Source organism: Psittacula echo (assembly GCF_963264785.1).
Source record: "Psittacula echo genome assembly, chromosome: 14".
Classification (NCBI taxonomy): Eukaryota; Metazoa; Chordata; class Aves; order Psittaciformes; family Psittacidae; genus Psittacula; species Psittacula echo.
The window spans coordinates 10750875-10772365 of record NC_137750.1 but is presented as its reverse complement, the minus strand read 5'-3'; the positions used below and the strand labels follow the sequence as shown (position 1 = coordinate 10772365).

Genomic DNA, 21491 nt, shown 5'->3' with positions numbered 1-21491 from the left:
AAAATAAATATCAATATTCTGTTTGTATAAATAAAACTTTTCTGATCTCATACTTGGGTACACCCAATGGTGCTGTGTTCTGTGTATCTTTTCTCCTGTGATTCATGGGGCAAACTAGAATTTATCGTCCCACCCTCTCATATGTCTTTCACAAGACATTACTGCCAAACAGCACTGTCTTATATCCTTAATCTCTTCTGCCACATGATTTCTGGCCATGCCCTTATCTCCGCTTTCTGTCTTAACAGCTAAGCTGGTACAGTTTTCTGAGAGGAATGAAGAACAGGATGGTGAATGCAGGCAGTGCTTCACCAGGCAGATACATACATAGCTTTATAAAAGGTTCTGCCTAGAGTAATTGATAGCGCAGTCCTGGGGGATGCCAGTTTCAGTCCCAGCTGCAGACAGACGGCAGAGAGCCTCAGCAGCATTTTCTCTCAGTTTTCTCTCTTTAGTCTTCTCTATCACAGCATTCAGTAGTAGTTACTGGTGTAAAGGGACAAGAAAAGTTGCCAAACCTTTCTGCACAGGGCAGAGCAAAGGGGATCACTGCATCCGCTTTAATAGCCCTGACGCCAACAACAGCAACGCTGTGCAATATATTTGGGAGACAGGAGATGACAAGTTCGTTGATCGGAAGTTTCATGCTGGAATTTGGTATTCCTGTGAAGAAATTATAAATGAAGAAGGTGAGTAAACCCCTGTAAGTTTACTTTAGAAAGTAATCTAGGTTCTTCCTACTTATTTGGTGTTGCCTTCCTCTGCTGCAATGCCATGTACGTATTTTAAAGGAAAAAGTATCCTTTAAAAGTTGTTTTTTCTCTGGGAAGGGGGATCTTAAAGGATACTATTCAGTCAATTCCTAAAAAATTCCCAATAAATCCTGCAAAAACTTTAAGGTGGCAGCTTGAAGTACAGATTATTATTATTATTATTATTATTATGATGTTACTTTACCAGGACAGTGTTTTATTTTCCTGATGTTTTTAGCCCCTTAGGCAAAAATAAACATATTTGCCTCGAACAATTGCTGGTGATTCCCTATGGCAACGTAAGAAAGCACAATGTGATTTGTTTATTTTTAAAGTCATTTGAGCAATGAGATCTGTGAGCTCTAAGTTATTTCATTAATTCAGCACAGCTATTGCCTGCCTTTCCTAAAGCAAAACAAGATTATTTTCACCCTGCTAAAGCATAATCTGGAGACTTACTAATCATGAGTGGTGGCATTTGGATTTCATTTTGTGTATGTAAATGTCAGTAGAATGAAATGAGCTTGCCATTAATGAAAGCTTCTAGTTATTTCTCGATCTTTGTATAAAAGAATTGCTTAGCTCCTTCAACAAATAGGACATTTATTACAAATCAGCACTAAGTTTTTCCCCTTATGTTCTGACAAGTTTACAAATGACAACTAGATCATTCAGAAAAATCAAAGCAGCTTTCACATGTGATACAAAATGCATCTATTTTCACAACACCTGTCCTTAAAGTCCAGTTCTACCACGAAGTTGTGTAAGCTTTGCAATTTTAAGGGGGTAAAAGTCAAAGATCAGAGCAAAATACATGTCCAAAAGACATCTTTCAGGTGGTGATCGCTATGGATACAGGTGGTTTCATTTATGCATGTGCTATTGCAGTTCTTATTTTCCAACTTAGTGGCTGAAGAAAACCACCCCGTATTTTGAGAGCAGAGCAGAATTAATTCCAAGAGCTTTGTTCACAGCATCTGGGAGGGGGGGTTCAGGAGGTCACACGGGTTTGAAAATCAAAGCTTACAGAAATAAATTGTAATCAAGCTTAGAAGAAATTTGTGTGAGCAGCGGCTTTGTTGCTGTAAGGAGAGGTCTTCAAACGAGTTGTTGGGTTTCCCATTCTGCCTTTCACAGCTATACCTTTTGGAAATTAATTCATGGCCTTTTTCTATGTCTCCCAGATGCTGGTCCTGCCTTGAAAAAAGTTCTGGAAGGATTATCTAGCTAAGTGTCAGGAGCAGGGACTCTGCCTACAAATATGCATCAGAAATAGTTTCTCCTGATCATCTAAGCTTGTGCTTTTATGACAGGTTTTGCATTTTCTGCTTCCTATGAATCTGTTTCTTTAGGTTATTACAGAATACAAAATCATCCTGAATTTTATTTTAAAATACTTTTTTTTTTTTTAAGGTGAGAAATGTAGAAGCTTCATCAGTCTGACTCCAGCTTCTGATCGAGGTAGATATGCATAATTTGTGTAAATAAAACTTTCCTGATCACATTAACCAATACCAATATTCTGTATTTTGATATCAAAAATGCTTGCTTTAATCGCACACAGTTTTTTGTCCTTTATTTAGTTTATCAACTTCAAAATTAAGTCCACATGACTTGAAATATTAATCTATGTCTTTTGAAAACACTCCATTTGAATAGGAATGGTTTTTTAAGTTACTTTAAATATCAGTACTGGAAGTCAAGATTTGTAAGTTCTTGGCCCCTTTTTCCTCATACTTCCATATTCAGTCATTAAATTTGTGGCTTGCACCATGCAGCCTGCACAGGGACAGGCAGTGTGTGAACAAGGGCAGGCAATACGCAATTTCAGCCCCTTGGGGGAGAAGGCTCGGTATCTGAAGTCTCATCCTCCCTACCACTGTTGCAGCTTGTCACACTTACTTGATTTAAAAGGGTTTGGGAAAGTTGGTGGCCAGTTCTTGCTATGATCTTGACACAAGACCTCCTGCTCCTGACTGTGAGACATTAGCATGCTAACAGTAAAACAGCAGGCTGAGAAACCTTAATGGGCAGATTAACTTCTTGTGTAAGATACCATTAACAGAAATCCAGAAAGAAATTGGTTAGCAGGTAAGCAGAGAAATGAATCTCAGTGAAACCTGGAGAGTGTCTGGGCTCATGAAGGCTTCTCTGTGCAAAAAATCAAGATCCTTTTTGGTGGAAAATTAATCCCATGGGGATGATTTTAGTTAATGACTAGACCCTCAGGCCATACCACTGTGTGCAGTCTGTTAGCTGGGTAACACGGCCTTCTGGTTTGTTACTCTTCAGTCTGGACTCAGTACCTGTGTCAACAAGAAGTAGGTAATTGGATAGTAATTCTTTTTCTATTAACTTTGATTCATGCTAATGTTAGGGTAGCTACTGAGTGTAAAACCATGCTGCTCCACCCTGTACTTTAAGCTTCTTAAGTGCATAACGGGAGCGTGCAAGTACTCTTGCACTAAATGGCCAAATCAGTAGAGGGAATTACAATTCAGGGTGCCCACTGACCTCCAAGTTTTCCTATACATGTTATAATAGCATCCTCACAGGGTCTGAGCTTTTGTTTAACATTGTGTAAACAATATAAATGAAGAAGAAAGAAATGGTGAAAATACTAAATGACTGCTTAGAATATCATTGGTATTTATTGGGTTTTCCAGGAGTTTTATGGCTGTCGATTGTCACAGAGCTTCTGTACATCATTTTGCTTCTGACTGGAGTCATTCTTATGTCAGTAGAAATGTGCTACTACAGCACTGTCATTGATGGGCTAAAGATCAACGCCTTCTCTGCAGTAGTCACCGTATTAGCAGGTACAGTTAAAGATCTCAACTTATTATATCTAGGAAATGTGACATTGACAGACTTCCACCTGAAAATTAGTAACAGTGTCCAAGTTTCGAAACTCTTACAACACCTATGGAGACACATACAGTACAAGAGGCAGCAAAATGTTATGGAAAATATTATTTTCAATTAACTGTTTCTTACTATGATTATTTTTATCTGTTATTTTTATAGCTTTTATTATTTTAACTTCATTATTCTCTTTTCATAAGTTTTAATTTCATTGTCAGGTTGATTGTCAAAGATAAAAACGTAGCATACTCTTCCAAATAACTTGTTGGAGGTTTTTTATTTCGAACATGCTAAGTATAAAATTAGCAATAGCCAAATCAAAATAGCACTTTTAAGAGGGAATAAAATGTAATTGGGTAAGTGTTAGTAGAGAGTCACCATTAAAATTGTCTTTCGTTTTCCACATATTACTTCTTAAACCAGTGCTATTTAATCATAGGGTCCTGGGCACATTCAGTTTGGAAGAAACCTCAGAGGGTCCCTAGTCCAATGTGGGGAATTCAGTGTTGAGTGTGTGTTGAGCAGGAGGAGAGGTTTCTGAAGCTGTCTTACAGCCTGAAGTACTCTGTGATTTGTTCTATATTATAGAATTGTTGCTGAGGAATGTTGCAGTAAAAACATTAAAAATTACAGGTATCATGAACAATGTTTCATAGGGTTATCAATTTTAGAGCCAGAAGCAATCATGGAGCTCATGGAGCAATCAGTTTGGAGACCAAAGTGATTTATACCTGGTGCACACTTATCTTTTAGAATGGCATCTAATTGCAAGTCAGACACCTGGCAGATGGTAAAGAGTTAATCTTCAGACTGTTTTTGTCATTCTCTTAATAGCCACATTGACAGTCAAACTACTCTTTCCAAATAGTTTATTAAGAAATGTGCTATCTTGGTTCCAGCTGACTACTGAATGCTGTGTTTCACAGCATGAAGCCTTTTGTTTCTGTGCTATGTAAAAGGGCTCTCCCAATTGCCTGTTGATGGTGTTTCAGGCAACATCAGTATTTCAGGGAAAACCATTTCCTAGCTATTATTGGAGCCAGATCAGTGTCAGCCCTGACTTGTTATGCCTGAGGATGTGTCCTAGACTAAGAGATTCTGTGCTAGCTAAGAATTCATGAAACAAACCTGCTTCATGAACACTTAACAAATTGAGTCTTGTGAGCTTGGGATGAGACCGTCTGTTCTGAGAAGCTAATGTGTTTCAGGCAGTGGGATAGTTGATTCTGCAAGGGTATTTATGGATTTGTAAATGAAGCTTTCAAAACAAAATAGATGTTCACAGGAAGTTCACTACCGGAAGATAAAATGCAAAGGGAAAACAGATGATGATACCCTTACGACTAGGCAGCAACCTAGTCACGATTTTGAAAACTAAATTATTAAATATAAGCCCCTTTCATAATCTTTTTTCAGCACTTACAATGCTTTTTAATGGCCTTTAAGTGTTCACCTTTTCATTTACCTACAAAACTTTGATAAATCTGGCTGCATTTAAAGCACTGGGAAAAGAAATATGACTGCATGCCTGTGAAAACTCTTCACTGAACAAAAAGAAACTGTGAAGTGCATAATGTGCAATGCAACACAGCAGTACTTGCTTGTAATGGCTGATCTCTGCTCAGGGTTGAATTACTAAGAAGTTTTCAGTGGACGAGAGCAAATCAAGCCTTTTAAAATCTATGGGCTGCACATCCCCTTGCTCCCCCTGATTACTCTAGCGTACAGTGTAACTGTCAAGGGAGTGTATTAGTGATCGTATTGGCAAATACATGGCACATAAATACACTTAAATTATGTATTTTTGAGTGATTTATAGAGTTTAGACGCTTTACAAAATATTCTTCAGGAGCTCAAGGGACAAGTGCAAAAAGTTGACAAAGAAGAATGTCCTCAATTTACATTTTCTAATGTTCTTATTGTATTTTGTAGGTCTTCTGGGCATGGTTGCTCACATGATGTACACAACTGTATTTCAAATGACTGTAAATCTTGGTCCTGAAGACTGGAGACCTCACACATGGGATTATGGCTGGTCCTATTGGTACCTATTGGTTTATATTTGGTTCTTTTTGGTAAATAATTGCAACACATGCTCTGGGGAGATCTAGTGAATTTATTAAGGAAGAGGGCTGTTTAGAGGATTTTTGTTATACAGATGTGTCTTCGAAAATCCATCAAATCTGATCAATAGCAAGCATTTGAATGTTCACATGCTGGAAACCACTGCTATTTCTCAAAATGTGACTAAGAAAAAGAGTAGGACCAGTTGAGAAAAGTCAATCAGGACCAATATTCTGGGTCAGTAGAAAAGAGCTCAGGCTGATTGTCTCCTTCATACTTCTCTGACAGCTGAGATCACAGCTCATTGCCACTCATTCTTACTGCTCTTTCTACTTTTATTGTACCATTATTGAACAATAGCTTATAGCTGCACGCAGTCTTGAGGACGCAGACTGGCTAGGGATTTTTGCAATGAAATAGGGGTTTCTTTTGTCTTTTGTACTGTTACTTTTTAACTTCCTAATAACTCATATCTCATTTGAAGGTCACAGTACACTGATCCGTGCCTTTCCAGGAGCCTGTTTCCTACACAGCAGCAGTTTGTTTGAAGCTATTGTTACCTGTGTATAGAAATGGAGATTTTTCTCTAGTGCTGTCAGATGGATGAAGGATGGGCCTGGTCAGTACTCCCAAGCTGGAGATTGGCCAGATCATGACAAATGGTGTAACACACTTCATATGGGATACTCCATGCAGTAAAAGGAAAACCCATAATCCAGCTGAGCTTCTGTTGGTATTTCTCTTAAGCAGATGAATGTCTGGTTGCTATAGCTTGCTTCCTTGTTGAGTTGACCTGTTTGATTTCCCTTTTTGTCATTTGTGGGCAGAATTCAGATTGAACGCTCTCCTTCTTGAAGCTGAATTTCAGTGTCAGCCAAAGTGCTCTTTATTTTATGAATCTCTCAGTGACAAGATTTTGCTCACTTCCTTCCTCAGTTCTCTGTAGTCAGATGGGGAACTCCCCATTTTTTCCAAATTTTTTATGGAAAACAAAAATTTCAGGCAAAAAACTTTGAAGAACCACACTGATGGGCTTCCTGTATTGTCCAAGGAAACCATTTATTTCTGTCCTTTGCTTTTTCTCTCTTTTAACACAGTATTGATCTACAAGAGGATCTGCTCATAAGAGATTAATTTCTTACAGCCTTTGCTAAGAGGCCTTTATAGAAGCTTTCTTGAAATCAGTTCCTTGCCCTTATGTCAGAGTCCTTCAAAGGGCTTCAACAGGTGGATTAGGAAAAGCACCTTCATAGTTTGTCTACTAATGCTACTGTACTTTAATTATTTAGCCAAAAATGCTTACTACATGAGTCAGGACTACTGCAGACCTACCGCTTTTATCTCATTCCTGAGGCTGAATTTTCAATTCTTCTCTACCATGGCTGACATCTAAACCCCAGGTTACATACCACTGTAGGTAGGCACGCTGTCCCATTCTTGCTCCATTCACATAAGGAGGGAACTCTGTCTGTGTCTGGTGATTTGCCCCTAGCTTTACAGCTTGGTATAAGAGCTCTTCTGTGGCTCCCCAAATTTAAGAGTTAGTCAGGGTGTAGTCTGACTGATTTTAGGAGGAAAGATTGTGTAAACTGCTCCTCTTCTTCCTACTTCTATGTGCCCTTCACATCTACATGCTATGCTCTACCACCCTCAAATTCTTTAAAAACATATGATTGTCTGATCACCTTGGAAAACAATCCTTGCTAAAAATATATATTTCGAAACTTAAATGTGTTTGTTGAACTGCAGCAGGGATGTGGAAACAAACAGCTCTGAGGGAGAAGAGAGATAAGCAGAAGTGTCTTAAACTGATCTCTCCAACAAAGCAAATGATTCATTAGGTAGTCATGACCTTACCATGTTAAGAAAGCTTCCAATGAGCAAATTCCTCCACAGTGAACTCCAATACATTCCACTGTGGCCATATTTTCACATGCTACTTTTACAGCTCCAGCATGCATTGTCCACTCCAGTAGTTTCAGTCAACTTTGGTTCTTTATTCAGTTTTCTTATGGTTTTGCTTTCAACATTTCAGAGTTGATGGCCTTTTCTTTCTGCTTAGTCATGACCTACGTTTTCTCAGGAATGCAATTCAGTGCTTTAAGCCTGCTTTAGTGAGCTACTTCATTGTGCCTTCTCTTTTCTTTTTAACCCTTTTGGACAACTGGCACGCATACATCTCAGTGGTACATCACCTGTGAGATTCATAGTCTCAATAACTACACCACCTAATTTTTTACGCATCCTCTTTCTTTAATAGTTCCTTTTTCTGATATTAAACTCTGAGTAGAGTAACAGAGAAATTTGAGGTAGGATTTCATTAAACAGGAATGTTAAATGTGAATATGTAGATGTCAAAATGTAAGTTAGGTATGTAAATGGTCTTTCTTCCTCCCTCACCATGCTCCTCTTTCCCTAATACACCCGGATACAACCACATGTATGCAGTATTTTCACAAATAAAATTGAAAGACATGGATATGAAAACATTCTGCTAATTTCTGATAAACCTTTTTGTTTATAGCCTCGCATGGGCTTCCTTCGCTTGCTGTATGGCTGCAGCTGTCACCACTATTAACAAATACACAAAAACTATTTTGGAATTCAAGCACCAAAGAAAAACGCTGGGAAGGAGTTTAAAGATTAAATACAAGTTTCCTGATCGTACATCTCCAGAGAAAGCTTGCAATGTGTATGTGAACTCGTTTCACAACAGCACGGAGGACCCTGCACGTCCAATAAAAGGCTTGCGTCACCTGGCCACTATTTCAGTTCTGTAAACTTGAACTGTACCTCAAATCATAATGTCAGATCAAAATGAAACAGTACCAATAAAAATGTATACCTGTGTAGCGTTAGTTATTTTTTTTAACAAATACGTCGTATTTCCATGGGTGTTTCAAGGAAGTCTTAGTATTGGAAAAGTAGAGTCAGGTGTGTCTCAGTTCCAAAAAGACAGTGACATAGGCCCTCCAATGCTCTGATTTGTAATCAGTCTCTAGTGCTAATAGAAAGTATGTGAGCTTGTTAGAATTTCAGAGGAGTTTCCACCCTAAGTCTTTATTGAAAAGACTGTAAAGCTCCCATCCCAATCCATGCTATCCTAAGCTGTATGTCAGATAAATCACCTGTTTCTTTCCACTGCTTAAGAAGGGTACTGGGAGGTTAGCTCTGGGTAGGCTGTATTTAGGACAGATGTCTGAAATTAGACAAGAGACTCCTCAGTTCTAAGACTTTCCAGTCTTAGCATTTTTAAAATTCTTCCTTACTTCAAGGGCCTTTGTGTCCAGCAATGTAAATTATTATCTTGGCCAACATCAAGATAGAACTGATTTCACCACAATAAACCCTAAATTTAACACAGTGGAGCTGCAGCACACATTAACAGAAAACTGTGTGCCACCATACACATGATTCAGACCAACTCAAAGAAGTTTCTTATCTTGTGGATGTCCCATCCCTGGCAGTGTTCAAGGCCAGGTTGGATGGGGCTTGCAGAAACCTGTTCTAGTGGAAGGTGTCCCTGCAAGGGCAGGGGAGTTGGAACTGGATGAGCTTTAAGATGCCTCCTCATCTAAACCATTCTATGATTCTATGTGACTTTCAGACATGAGAAGTTTAGAAAAATTAAAAGGGCTGCAGTTAGTATCTTGCTCCTATGACTTCTACAACTAAATCTGCTGGCCTGGTTTCATCCTCATTTATGAAAGTTAGTATTATTAAGGAATTTACATTGCTTAAAATATGGATGAGTGAGGCTAACAGAAAATATCTCTTAATGAACTAATCTTATAATATTCTTATTGTCATAGTATTATTTGTATGCAACATCTATACCCAGGTATTCAGACAGAGAGGCAGAGATGGACAAAAGAAATAGAAAATTTATGATTAAATAACAGATTTTCCTGGAGGAAAAAATACTACTTCAGAAATACCAGTGGAGAAGCCTTGTTCTTAATATGAGAAAAAAACCCACAGAATTATAGAAAAGTGTGACCCATTTAAAAGGTCACCTAATCCTTCTTTTTCTCTAGGCAGGATAAACTAAAGCTGCATTGCTTTTTTACAGATGTCTCATTAATCTCTTCTCTAAAGCTTTCAAATACAGGCATTCCAAAATTTCTGTGGTATTTATCCTTCGTGCTTAGCTATTCTTAGCAGAAAATTCTTTCCCTGTAAATCTCCTCTGTATTAACATTAGCACATTGTCTTTCTACAGCAGAAATGGAGAACAGTTTAGTTCTATCCTCCAGGAAGTACATTTTAGGTATTTGAAACCTGTTTAGATATAACTTTCTTCTACTTTCTATATTAAAATACATCTCCTCTTTAAAAAATTCCTGGTAGATCGTAGGTGTGATTTTACCTTTGTTACTCTCACTGCTTTTCACTGGGGTTTCTTGAACTGTTCCACATTTTAAAAGTGAAATATTCAAAATCACTGAAGAATTTCTGCTGATATCTGGAAAGTGCAAAATGAAGCAGACGGATTATTCAGCCTACTTCGACACACAATCCATTTGCTTTTACAACAAAGCAAGACAATATTGATTCATGTTTAGTTGTGATGTCCTGTGATTCTCTGAACTTTTTCTGATGAAATTACCCAGTTATTCCATCCTTTGTTTCTGTGGAGCTGTGAAGGGCTTGGCTGTTGCAGAGGTTCAGACACAAGTATAAATGAGACCAGAGCAAAAGCTCTTTTTTTTTTTGAGGGAGTAGATTTCTGCTGAGGAGCAAGTAAAGTTTGGACAAAGTGGAAGCTTGACTTCATAGTTAAGGTATAGTTATTCAAACAATAAAAGCCCAGTGTTACAACAGCAAATAGATGGAGCTCCAGCAGATACTACAAGAACCCACTACTTCTCAGTAGTTGGAACTACTTTCCTGAGGTAGATGCATGCATGTTTCTTGAAGCCAGAGCAATTGAATTAGAGATACATAAAAAGGTTAACGTCCCTGCAAGATGACAACCATGTGTTTTCTTGCACTGAGAATTCCTTTCATGTTTGGTGAGTCTTACTGATAAAAAGAGGTAGAAAATTGCAGCTGCTGTTGAAATCTATATGAGCAATGGGGCTTATTGTAGCAACAAATGTAGTCTGGCTGCATGCTTCTTGGGAAGGTATTTCTTTTGTAGGTATTCCGCAAACAAGGCATTTTGATAGAGTTTGCAAAAAAGTAGGTGATCATTATGTCTGTGAGAACTGATGGCACAAGAAAGGCCAGAGTAAGGTTTGGGAAACAGAATTTAAGCTCTTAGATTAAAACTGACAATCAAGACACCCTTATATTATCTTTATATATATTCTGGTTCACTTCATAGGATGAGGGGTAAGGGGTAAGTCCTCAGCATGAACTTGGAAAATGGGATAGGGAGGAAAAGCCTAGAATGACTAGGAGTGAGACAACTGTGGGAATATGTGAAATTCACACAGTTCACATGAGTAATGGCCATGCTTATGTTGGACGTGATGATTAAGTACCACACGTAGCAGAGTGGACAAGGGAACTCAGTGCTCAGTAGCAGTCAGAAAAATTCCTCAGGACCCAGAATTTGCATAAGACATGCAAAAGAAGAAAAGAAGTGAAAACCCCAGGAAGCATCTGTATGCCTCTCTGTGAATCCAGACTGTCTATCTTTCTTAAATGCTGCATTTGGCAGTGGTCTGTCCATCTAAAAAATAATAATAATTAAAAAAAGATATACTAGAAAAAGATATAAAGAACAGGAAGAATAATTCAGACTTCTCAACAAGAGAGACTAAATTGATATCAAGGCTCTCCCACCCGGAAAACAGGTAACTGCATGGAAAGTATGATGGGCATGGATGACTGGGAGTCAGTGAATTGAGTACCACTATTTTTGTCTCTCATAGTAAAAGAAGTAGGAGATACCAGAGAATATCTGACACCCAGTTTAAGGTAAACATAAGGAAGTCTTTATATACATATATATGATTAATTCCTTCCCTCAGGGATAGAATGCTTTGAATAGGAATTTGAAAAAGAAATATGAAAAATTGGTTGTTTGACAAGATGCAGAAACTGATTTTGTTTCAGACTGTAGCAGACGATCAGAACCTGGGAGAGTGTAATACAGGGAGCATCTCCATATTACTGACCCATTCTAATAATCCATCTTTTAAGAAGCATGCACTCCAGGGTCCTGTTGCAGATGGGATATTGAACTAGGTAAGCCCTTATCTGGGCTCGCCATTTGCATATCCTGCAAGTATTTCCAAAGACTACATCTGAGGAGCACTCTGATCCAGTCTCTGACCCGATTTTCCGCTGATTTTCACTCCTCAGTGTCCCACATCTCCCTTCTTCCCTATCTCTTTGTTCCTGTAAGTTCCAATCAGTCCTAGCACTTGCAGACTATTCTGATAAGTTGCTGCAGGTCCCCAGAATTTGATCTGCCAATTTAGATTGGGGATCACTCTCTTGTAACAGCTGTAGAGTTCCTAGGAGAGTTTTTCCTATACCGTTGTAATGCCAACATGATACCTTGACATATTCACCGAGTCCAGAATAATAGAAGTCTCACAGATGAATGTGTGTCAGTGGTAGTGAATCACTAAGTGAGACATTGACTGGTTCATGTTTAATAAAGCCTCCTGCTTTATTCTACCTATAGTAAGAAGAAGAAATCATTGACATAAACTCTTTGCTATAAACACTGACAGAAACATAAACTTTTTCTAAGTCAAAAGCAGGGAAAAAAACATGAATAAAATCAGTTTTCCTCTTCTGTCTTCTGCTTTTCCCTAATCCCCGAGGCAACAATGGCAAAAAATAGCTCAGGAAAGAAGGTGCGAATGTAAACTGCTGCTCTGGGGATGGGGTTGGCCATAAGTACCTCCTGCTTCTTACTGCTCACAGTGCGCAAGACTTCCTCTGCCACCTCCACTGGGTGCACACCATATGCCACCTTTCTGAAAAAGACTGTAAATCAAAGAGAGAGGAGTGAGAGCTACAGCAGACAGTCAGACACATCTGAAGGAATGGTGGTGAAAAGATACGCAGCTAGTGAAACAGTCAAGTTAGTTACATTCCTATGCACTCCTCATGCCTTACTCATTCCCTTTCCCTCATCAGCATATCCCTAAGATATTTTTACAGTTTTAAAGTAAAATCCTCACAGTGCCTGAAAGAAAGAACCACTTGAGTCGAGTGGAACTCTCCCTTGGGACCTTTCACGCTCTGCTCTATCTCCACTCCTCATGCCCTGGTGTATTTATTTTCTCACACAAAGTTGTCTTTTTCCGTGTCCTTCTCTTTTCACTAGGCTCATCCTATCTCTCCAGTCTCTCTTCTCTTTTACTCCCTAGCCTGTTCAGGTTTCCCAGGGCAGTGGTGGAGTTACCATCCCTGAAAGTGTTCAAAAACTGTGTAGATGAGGCCCTTAGTGGCATGGGTTAGTGATGGCCTTGGCAGTACTAAGATAAAGTTTGGACTTCATGATCTTAAAGGTCTTTTCCAACCTAGTTGATTCTATGATCCTTTCTGTCATTTCCATTCTTCTTACGTTCCTTCCCCCTGCGAAAAGCCTCCATACTGCTGTATGGACCTCAGCTACTGTCTCTCTTAATGCATCAGCACTTACATTTCCAAATAGATGCCTCCCAGTTGCCAGGCGCTGGTTGGCGATGGTATGAACAGATGAAGGTTGGATTCACAGTGCTGACAGATATATCAAATTCTTCCATTTCAGCTCTAAGACAATCAAAAAAGCCTACAGCAGCATGCTTAGAAGCTGCATCTAAAAAAAAGAAAAAACCACCACATGTGTGTTTGTATATACGAATGCATGGATACAGCTGTATAAAACCATAAACCCTGCAGCAGCAATCTTAGATGCTTTTAATATTAATGTTAAAGTAAGTGAATGTTAGGAATTTTTTTTAACTACTCTTCGTGCCTTTTTATTGAGAATGGTGTTAAAGAAGGGTGATAGTGTGCGAACCTTGACCAAAAAACAGAACTATGTGTTGAGTGCAGCACAGCTGAAAGCGCTCGTCCACCTCGTGTATGACTTGGTTTGCAGTGAAAATCAACCTGTTCATAATAGAATCTAATGGTATGTGGGCTCCAGAAATGGAAAGAAGCTTCTCCATTCATTTGCTTTTACATTCCTTGTTCTGGCAGCTTCATTTCATGCCACACAGATACAGGTAGAGACATGGTATCTTGATGACCTCTTCTCCTACTGATTATCTTATACACATACAATGCGTCTTGTCACAATTGGCTTTTTCCTTGTTGAAAACCATTTCAGATGTCCCACCAATGTGTTGTTTCTTCTCTAAGCCTTTTTCATAGTTCTTATACTTATTTTGAGATGGGGGACCACAATTGCACACAATGTTAAAGATGTGGGCACTGCATAGATTGATACAAAGGCATAAAGAAAGGATTTTCTTTTCTCTGCTGCTTTCCTCACAGTTTATGTGACTGTATATTGCTTTCATGGAACTGTAAGTCACAATCCTGATGTCATGCAGACCTCTTAATTCTGAGCCTATCATCCACTTTGACCTCCTGTCACAGTTAAAAATGCCTATTTACATCTATCTTCTATTTCTGTCCCCTAACTTTGCATTTTATTAATGCAAACACCTTCCATCATAATTCAGGACAGCTTAGTTCTATCAGGAGATTCGGATGTAAGACCTCGAAAATCTTCTCAAAAGCCAAGCGCAATATAATTACTACATCTCCTTTGGAACTCCCAAATATAAATCCATTAAGTGCATGAGACTCCCTTTACAAAGCAGTAGCTACTATTTGCCAGTGTGTTATATTTATACACTACTTCATTCTTCATTATGGTTTCTACTAATACAGCCAGTACAGATGTTAGACTTCCAAGTTTGCTATTTCTTGAATGTCCCCTAAGATCATAAAAACCCCCTTACTGTCACATTTGTTATTGTCTTGTCCTCAAGTACCTTAGGCAGTCATTATACTTTAAAGATAGCATTTTACTATTTCTTCTTGAGTTCCACTTCATTGAACGTTTTTTAGCCAAATATTGTATTACTAGTTTACTGAATTAGCATACAAGTTAGAACTTTTAATAACTTTTAATTATCAGTGCCATGGAATACTCACAATTTATGCATTAGGTTGTACTTTTTTTGCTATGTATAACTTACAAGCTGCACGAAACGGTATTCCTATTTTTCCTTGGATACTATTAATTAGAACTATCTGGCCAGTTCTTCTTGAGATCATGTTGGGGAGAATGGCTGAAAAGAAAAGACAATTCATAAAAGAAAGAGCCATGTAAGTAAAAGCAGTCAATGTAATTGGTGAAAAAAGTGACATCTGAAGTGTAGACAGCACAGCTTTGATGAACTTTGTCTCAATACCACAATCAAAAATACCACAAAATCCAGTAGCTGGAAATTGAGTTTCTTCTAGACTTCATTTGCGTTGCATATGCAGATTTGGGTCCAGTATTATCAGATTCAATTGTCATTCTGTCTCTGTCCTTGCAATGGCTTTGAAAACAATTGGATTTTAAGCTTAAAGTGACAACAGCAAAACAGGAAGAAAAACTGAAATACCTTTGGTTAATGTTATAGGTCCAAAATAGTTGGCATCCATTATCTTTTTATCGAGTTCCAAGGAAATGCTCTGCACTGCTCCTTTCACCTTCATACTTGCGTTGTTGATCAGTATATCCACACAGCCATAGCAATTCACAATTTCTTTAGCTACATCTCGAATGCAGTTTATATCTGTTATATCCAGAAGTATGAGCTTTGGTGCATATGTCTAATAAAGAAAAGATTTACTTAAAGAATACCTCTTACATAAAAACGTATTTCCATTTACTTTTCTTGCAAATTCATTTACCTTGTTATCTAAAGAAAGGGGTCTTACCATTCTCACAAAACCTTTGATTTGTTCTTTTAACCCGCTCTATAAAGAAAGTAGTTCAGCAATGAGAATTCATAGACTCTGAAATGCAGATGAAGCAGAACATCATGGGAAGGGAAAGCTGGACTCGACCCTTTTGAGTTTTGTCTCTCTTGTAATCAGTGGAGACAGATAATAGATAAAGAAGGTGAGTCCTATCAGTCCAAGTTCAGGTTTATCTGTAAGCAGCCCTCTGGAGAACTTTGCTGACCACAGAGTTTAGGGTTTAGTGCTTAGTCAGGTAATTTACATATGCACGTGAGGCAGTTGGAAGGCACTGTATGATGATTTAACACAGGTCCCTTAGTCCTATTTCATATTCTTTTCCTAGTTGAGCCTGTGCAGGCTAACATGAGCACACTACTTTTATAGTTAGTTATGCAGATGAATGAAGATCACTGAAAAAAAAAAAAAAACAACCAAAACCAAAACAACAAAAAAACCACGAAAAGCAAAATAAACCCCCAAAACTACCCAAAAGGCCAAAAGCAGATATTTGTTTGCCTGGCTGTAGAATTAGTGTGATGCCTTCAGGAACACCTGTGCCCTGAAAGCTATCCGTTGGTCACAGAAGGAAAGCTTTCCCATAAGCATCAAAGAAACACCTTCCAAAGATCTGGCAACAGGGAGAACATTGCATGTGTACTTGCATGGTGACCCAGACAGAGGTAACAAGGAAAGGACACTCATTCATATATTCCCATGCTCTTCTAGCTGGGACTTCTCCCAAAGTGGAGAAACTCAAAATTTACTCAGTCTTTAGACCCATTTCCCACTCTTCGAACACTCTAATTATGTGAAAAATGGATAATAGTTCTGTGATTAAATGAAACACTTTGGATCCCTTTCATCTAAATTAACACGCAAATTCCTCTGCCTAGCATTTCTGCTTGGGTGGGTTGTTCAAAATGCAGGACCACTCAGTTGCTTTAAAGTAATTGCCTTGAATTAGCTCAAGAAACCAGGAATTCAGAGTTATACTTTTGGCATCACGCTCTGAAAACCTTCAGTTTTCTCTCTCGCTCTCTGGACTGTGTTGGATGTGTTACCTGGGTGACCAAAATCACCATTAACAGCAAATCATGTTTCATGTACCTTGTTTTACTGGATTTAAAAGCACTTTGTGTACCTGAACCAGATGCTTACGTCAAGTTGTGAATTTTCAAAGCAGTTAGGAAATACTTACCACACTGGGGTCTGCCACATTAATTAAAGCATCATACAAGGCTTCTAACTTTTCCCAAGTCCTGCCACACAACACAAGCCTTGCTCCTCCAGTGTGAAACACCCGAGAACATTCTAGGAGACAAATATGTTCAGAAGAAACAATAGCATTCACAACAATTTGATTTTGTTTATTTTGCCTGAAATGGGATGCTGGTTTGGCTAATGATGTCAAATCTACGTTTTAAAATACATTAATTTTGAAGGAATAAATATACATGAGAAAAAAGAAAGCATTAAATGGCAATTACATGTGAGTAATAAATTAACATTTACTGTAACGGTCTAATGCACAATTAATGGTACAGCACAATGGTACTGCTTACTCATGGGATTTAATAAATATTTAATTAATAAAAGAACAATATGCCAGTTAATGGATGATGGTTTTGAGTAAGAAAAATCATTCTGATTATCTTCCTTAACTCTCTCCACCTACTGACACACTTGCTATAAAGAAAAATACATACATAAATATATGCCTAAGGTTGCTACCATACAAACTGTAAGGTTTTGCAAACCTTCATGTCTACTGCAGTATAAAGAAGAAACCAACCAACCCCAGTAAGTAATAAAACTAGCTTTGTATGCTACCTTCATGAAACTCATCTACAACTCCGAAATAGCAATGCAGAAAAACCACCCACTGGGCCACAGATGGAGCACCAATGAGAGAGGCATTTCTTCTAGATTCTCTTCCTTTCATATGTAATCCATCCCAAGACCTTTATCTCCTGAGTTTTAGACCTTCCCAGTAGTCAGCAGAGACATCAGGGACCAGCTTGAGCTACTTCTTGTTCAGCTACGTTCCCTGAAGCCTCCTTAAGAAGGCCACTGGGAGGTTTCTGGATATGCTGGGCTGGCATTGTTTTTTCTCCGTATAGCCAGGGACATTCAGAGCTAGGGGTTCACCCCAGTTTAAACTAGGTCTCTGGGGAGGATTCTTCTCCCACTCTTATGCAAGTGAACTATGATCATGATTTTCTGAAACTGGGGACTCACATAACAAGAGGAACTGGCAGTCAGTGTTACCCATCATCCCATCTCAGAACTGCCTGGAAGACTGCAGCCAACTCACTAGTTTAGGTCTTCATAGGAGTATGGGATCAAGAAGATCCAGATTATGGAATACCAGGCTGGAGCATCTTGACAGCGTGTCTGGTCTATTTTCTTCTCTAGGTGGTGTTGACAGAGAACACATTCCCCACTGTCTTTTCAGTTTGACCAAAGAAAGAGAATGAACATCTCATGGCCATCTTTTGGAATTTATTGTCAGTTGCATCCCTTTGCTGTTATAGGCTGCTACAGGGTGCATGGTCTAGCTCAGTCGAACCAAAACTGTGCCTCTTAGTCAGGAACCTGTAAAGGTTGTCCATACTCCTGAACAGGAAAAGTACACAACTGCCTGCCTTTTCTTTCTTGGAATAGATAACGTCTTGCAGATAGGCCTGAGGATACAACTGATGATTTGCCCACTGTGCCAAATAGCTGATTCGGTGTGCGGCCAGATAACTAATGGGCAGTGGGTTACGTGTACTGGTAGGAGTGGAAATCAAGGGTTCTTTTTCTTCTTGTGGTTTTTTTTCCTCTTTAGGTCTTCCAAAAAGCTCTCAGCCTTGGAGTCCACATATTTGGCCCATAAATCAAATCTGTTTGACAGTTACATATTCAGCACAGGAACAGCGGTATGGTCTTACAGTTATTCTTGTACCTTTCCAGCCTGTTTGATTTGCCTTGGCTCCTATGGCCTTTGCTGAATGGGCAACAGTACAACCCTGGTGTTATAGCTGTCTGTCCTCCAAAAAGCATTTTCTTCAGATTTCAATACCCACAGACAAAGCGAGTTATGTTAATATGGCCATCTTGGATTTCTTAAATGCTAATGTCAGACTCTTAATATGAGTATGGAAGCACTTCTGGATGCACTCTTTTATTTTTGGAAACCTGTGCAGCTGGAGACTTTTATTTATGTAATCTTTTTCATTATTTACAGCAGTACTTTTATTTTCATTTTCTTTCTCTAGCATAGAAAGATATTTGATTTAAAGCCCAAAAGATTATTTGCCACTACAAGGACAACTATACCAGTATTTTTCCTGTAAACATTAACAGCTGGGGCAACCTAATGAAGAAAAAGTGACTACGGTGGGAACAGCAATAAAAGGGAAAAAGGGAAACTAATGATGTTCTCTTCTAGAAGTATCCCAGACTTTTCTGAGTTATAGCACTGAGATGAAACAGGAATCAGGTTTAAATAACAACCATAAACCATTGCAAACATCTTTAATCAACATAGTTTTTGTTTCTCTTTTTTAACTTTAATTAACATCGTCTTTAGTCTGGAAATTCTTGCATGTGGGTAAAGGAATTTGGCTGTTACCTAAGAGCTCAAATATGCAGCAGCTGGCCAGACAGCTGGTATTTTAAAGCTCTGGATGAATGGCCATCACATATGCATAAGTGGACTGCACGGTATATTCTGCATGATTTAGAATCATTCAAGCCTGCAAATAACTTCTGAGCATCACTGTATACTGGGATACCAGCAGTAGATATGTTTAGGATAATAAAACAAAATTGCTTTGAGTTACCTCCTTTTACATGAATGTGAAAAAGGGGATGGGGCAGGGGGAGGCGATTGCCTTTCAGCCTCCAGAGACAGGCAGCAGCCAGCCACAAAATCAACAAACAAAAAGATGAAGAAAGGTTAATAAAGAAACTGAACTCAGGAAAATCTTCCTAGGAGTCATGCAGTGCTGGAGCAATGTTCAGTAGATGTTCCTTATCCTTGGAGGCTTCCAAGGCTTGAAGCCACACACAACCATGTCTAGCACTGGTGGTATTCCTGCTCCAAATAGGACTTTTGTCTAGAAACCTCCAGGCATCATATGATTCTAGATCCAATCTCAGCTAGAGAACTCTAAATCATGCCTCTTCAAACAAAATACTGACCTATAACAAATCAGAGTAAATGTATGCTAATATTATCTTCAACTGAAACTGAAGAGTGTCCCAGAAAAGGAACGACCAGGTGGGATGTGGAGGTCAGAATTAGTTCATACCTTGTCCTAACAGGCTCTCATGAAGAGCACTCCTTGCCAGCATAGTGTGTATTTCTGTTGCAAGTCTCTGTTCTGTTCTGCTAAGGAATAATTCTGCAAAAGCATTCCCTTTCTGCATATATTTTCTGCTTGGGTGTGCAAGATTTCCAACATAAAGTCTTTATTGAAAATGCCAAGATGTAGCCTCAAACTATGTTTTCTTATCAGGCACTTCATCTACTGCCTCTCAAGTGATGCCCAGTGCAGGACTGTAAATAAGCAGTACCTTTAATCTGGCAGCACCATGTAAGCAGGCAATATGAGCCAAGAAGAAGTATATGCTAAGTGGCTGACCGGCCAGGCAATCAGCTTATATAAATAGCTAAACTATCACATACCCTCTCCTTCCATCCACTGAACCAACTATTACACATAGCCAGTCAACCCAGTTGGAGAAAAGAGGAGTAACACGGTGATAGAGGGGCAGAGATATGCACAGGGACATTGAGTGTCCCTCACAAGAGGTGAGCACTGTTGTTTACAAGAAGCAGGAAATATTGAAGTCTTTAAAGTGCTGAAAAGGACATGTAAAAAGTAAGGTGAAACCTGTTTATGCTGATTTGCAGCTACCTTGCAGTGACAGGCCATGTCATAGTATCTCATAGTAGCAACACGCTAAAAATAACACTCATCATGTGCTTACAAAACCTCTCATTATATTGAATTAAATAGAAATCTCTGCAGTTCCTAAATGTTCACCAGCATTTCCTGTGGCTGAGACTTAAAAGGCACATTCAAATAACATAGGATTTGTTTGGAAATATATTTCTTAACTTCTGTTTCATCCGGGCAGTTATGAACATATAAAAGGTACTGAATGGACATTTTATCACCTAGAGGGTGGTTCTCTGGCTGTTTCTGCTCTCTAACACTGCAAAGAAATGAGATAACTCACCCTTGCCCAGTCCAGAGATGGCATCTGTGATCACCACCACCTTGTTTTGCACAGCTGACTTGGACAATAGCCACCGGACTGACTGGTAAATATAAATAATTCCACTGATCCCAAAAAGCAGCAGTGGTAGAGCAAGTACAGCAAAAATACCCATCTCTGCAGGAAACAGAAGACCATATGAGAGTAAAGGTAGTACGCATTTATTATTTTTTCATATTATTCTTCTCTAAAAAAGAAAAGTTTTCACCTCTAGAAAATTCAGTAATCATCACGCCAAAGGCTTGAAGCTTGTTTTCCAACCAATGGCTTACTATTATTATTTAATAAACAGGGTAATATTGTTTGTTTTCATGTTCATTCCATGGTCTGACCAAAACTGGATTCCTTTTAGTTAAAATTACTCTATGTTGACAAAAAACATAATAAAACTTTAGCACAAGAAGCAAAATATGGGCTAAAATATAACACTGGACAGAATATTTTAATTCTAATTACACATCATAGAAGTGTTTTCTGTTCTAAAAGATAGAGAAAATAGAATCACTTACTATGGCTATGAAGACTCCAGCTAGAGATAAAGCATTCTTTTGTATTTTCCTAAATGTTTGTATTACAGGTTTAATTAAAGTCCTTTAGCAATTTTGTAGAGCATTACAT

At 38.6% G+C, this 21491-nt stretch overlaps 2 protein-coding genes across 2 annotated transcripts; one reads left to right on the top strand and one right to left on the bottom strand.

The window, feature by feature from the left end:
• Positions 1 to 379: 379 nt before the first annotated feature.
• Positions 380 to 8461, top strand: GSG1L2 (GSG1 like 2; the record flags this gene model as incomplete). Its single annotated transcript, XM_080629437.1, has 5 exons — positions 380 to 689; positions 2166 to 2213; positions 3419 to 3571; positions 5550 to 5661; positions 8206 to 8461. 5 exons carry the CDS (start codon positions 380 to 382, stop codon positions 8459 to 8461), a joined length of 879 nt encoding a protein of 292 aa, XP_080485563.1.
• Positions 8462 to 12423: 3962 nt separating this feature from the next.
• On the bottom strand, positions 12424 to 20988 carry DHRS7C (dehydrogenase/reductase 7C; the record flags this gene model as incomplete). The annotated part of the gene is made up of 6 exons (XM_080629351.1): positions 12424 to 12632; positions 13294 to 13449; positions 14846 to 14938; positions 15260 to 15470; positions 16801 to 16913; positions 20835 to 20988. 6 exons carry the CDS (start codon positions 20986 to 20988, stop codon positions 12424 to 12426), a joined length of 936 nt encoding a protein of 311 aa, XP_080485477.1.
• Between the last annotated feature and the right edge of the window lie 503 nt (positions 20989 to 21491).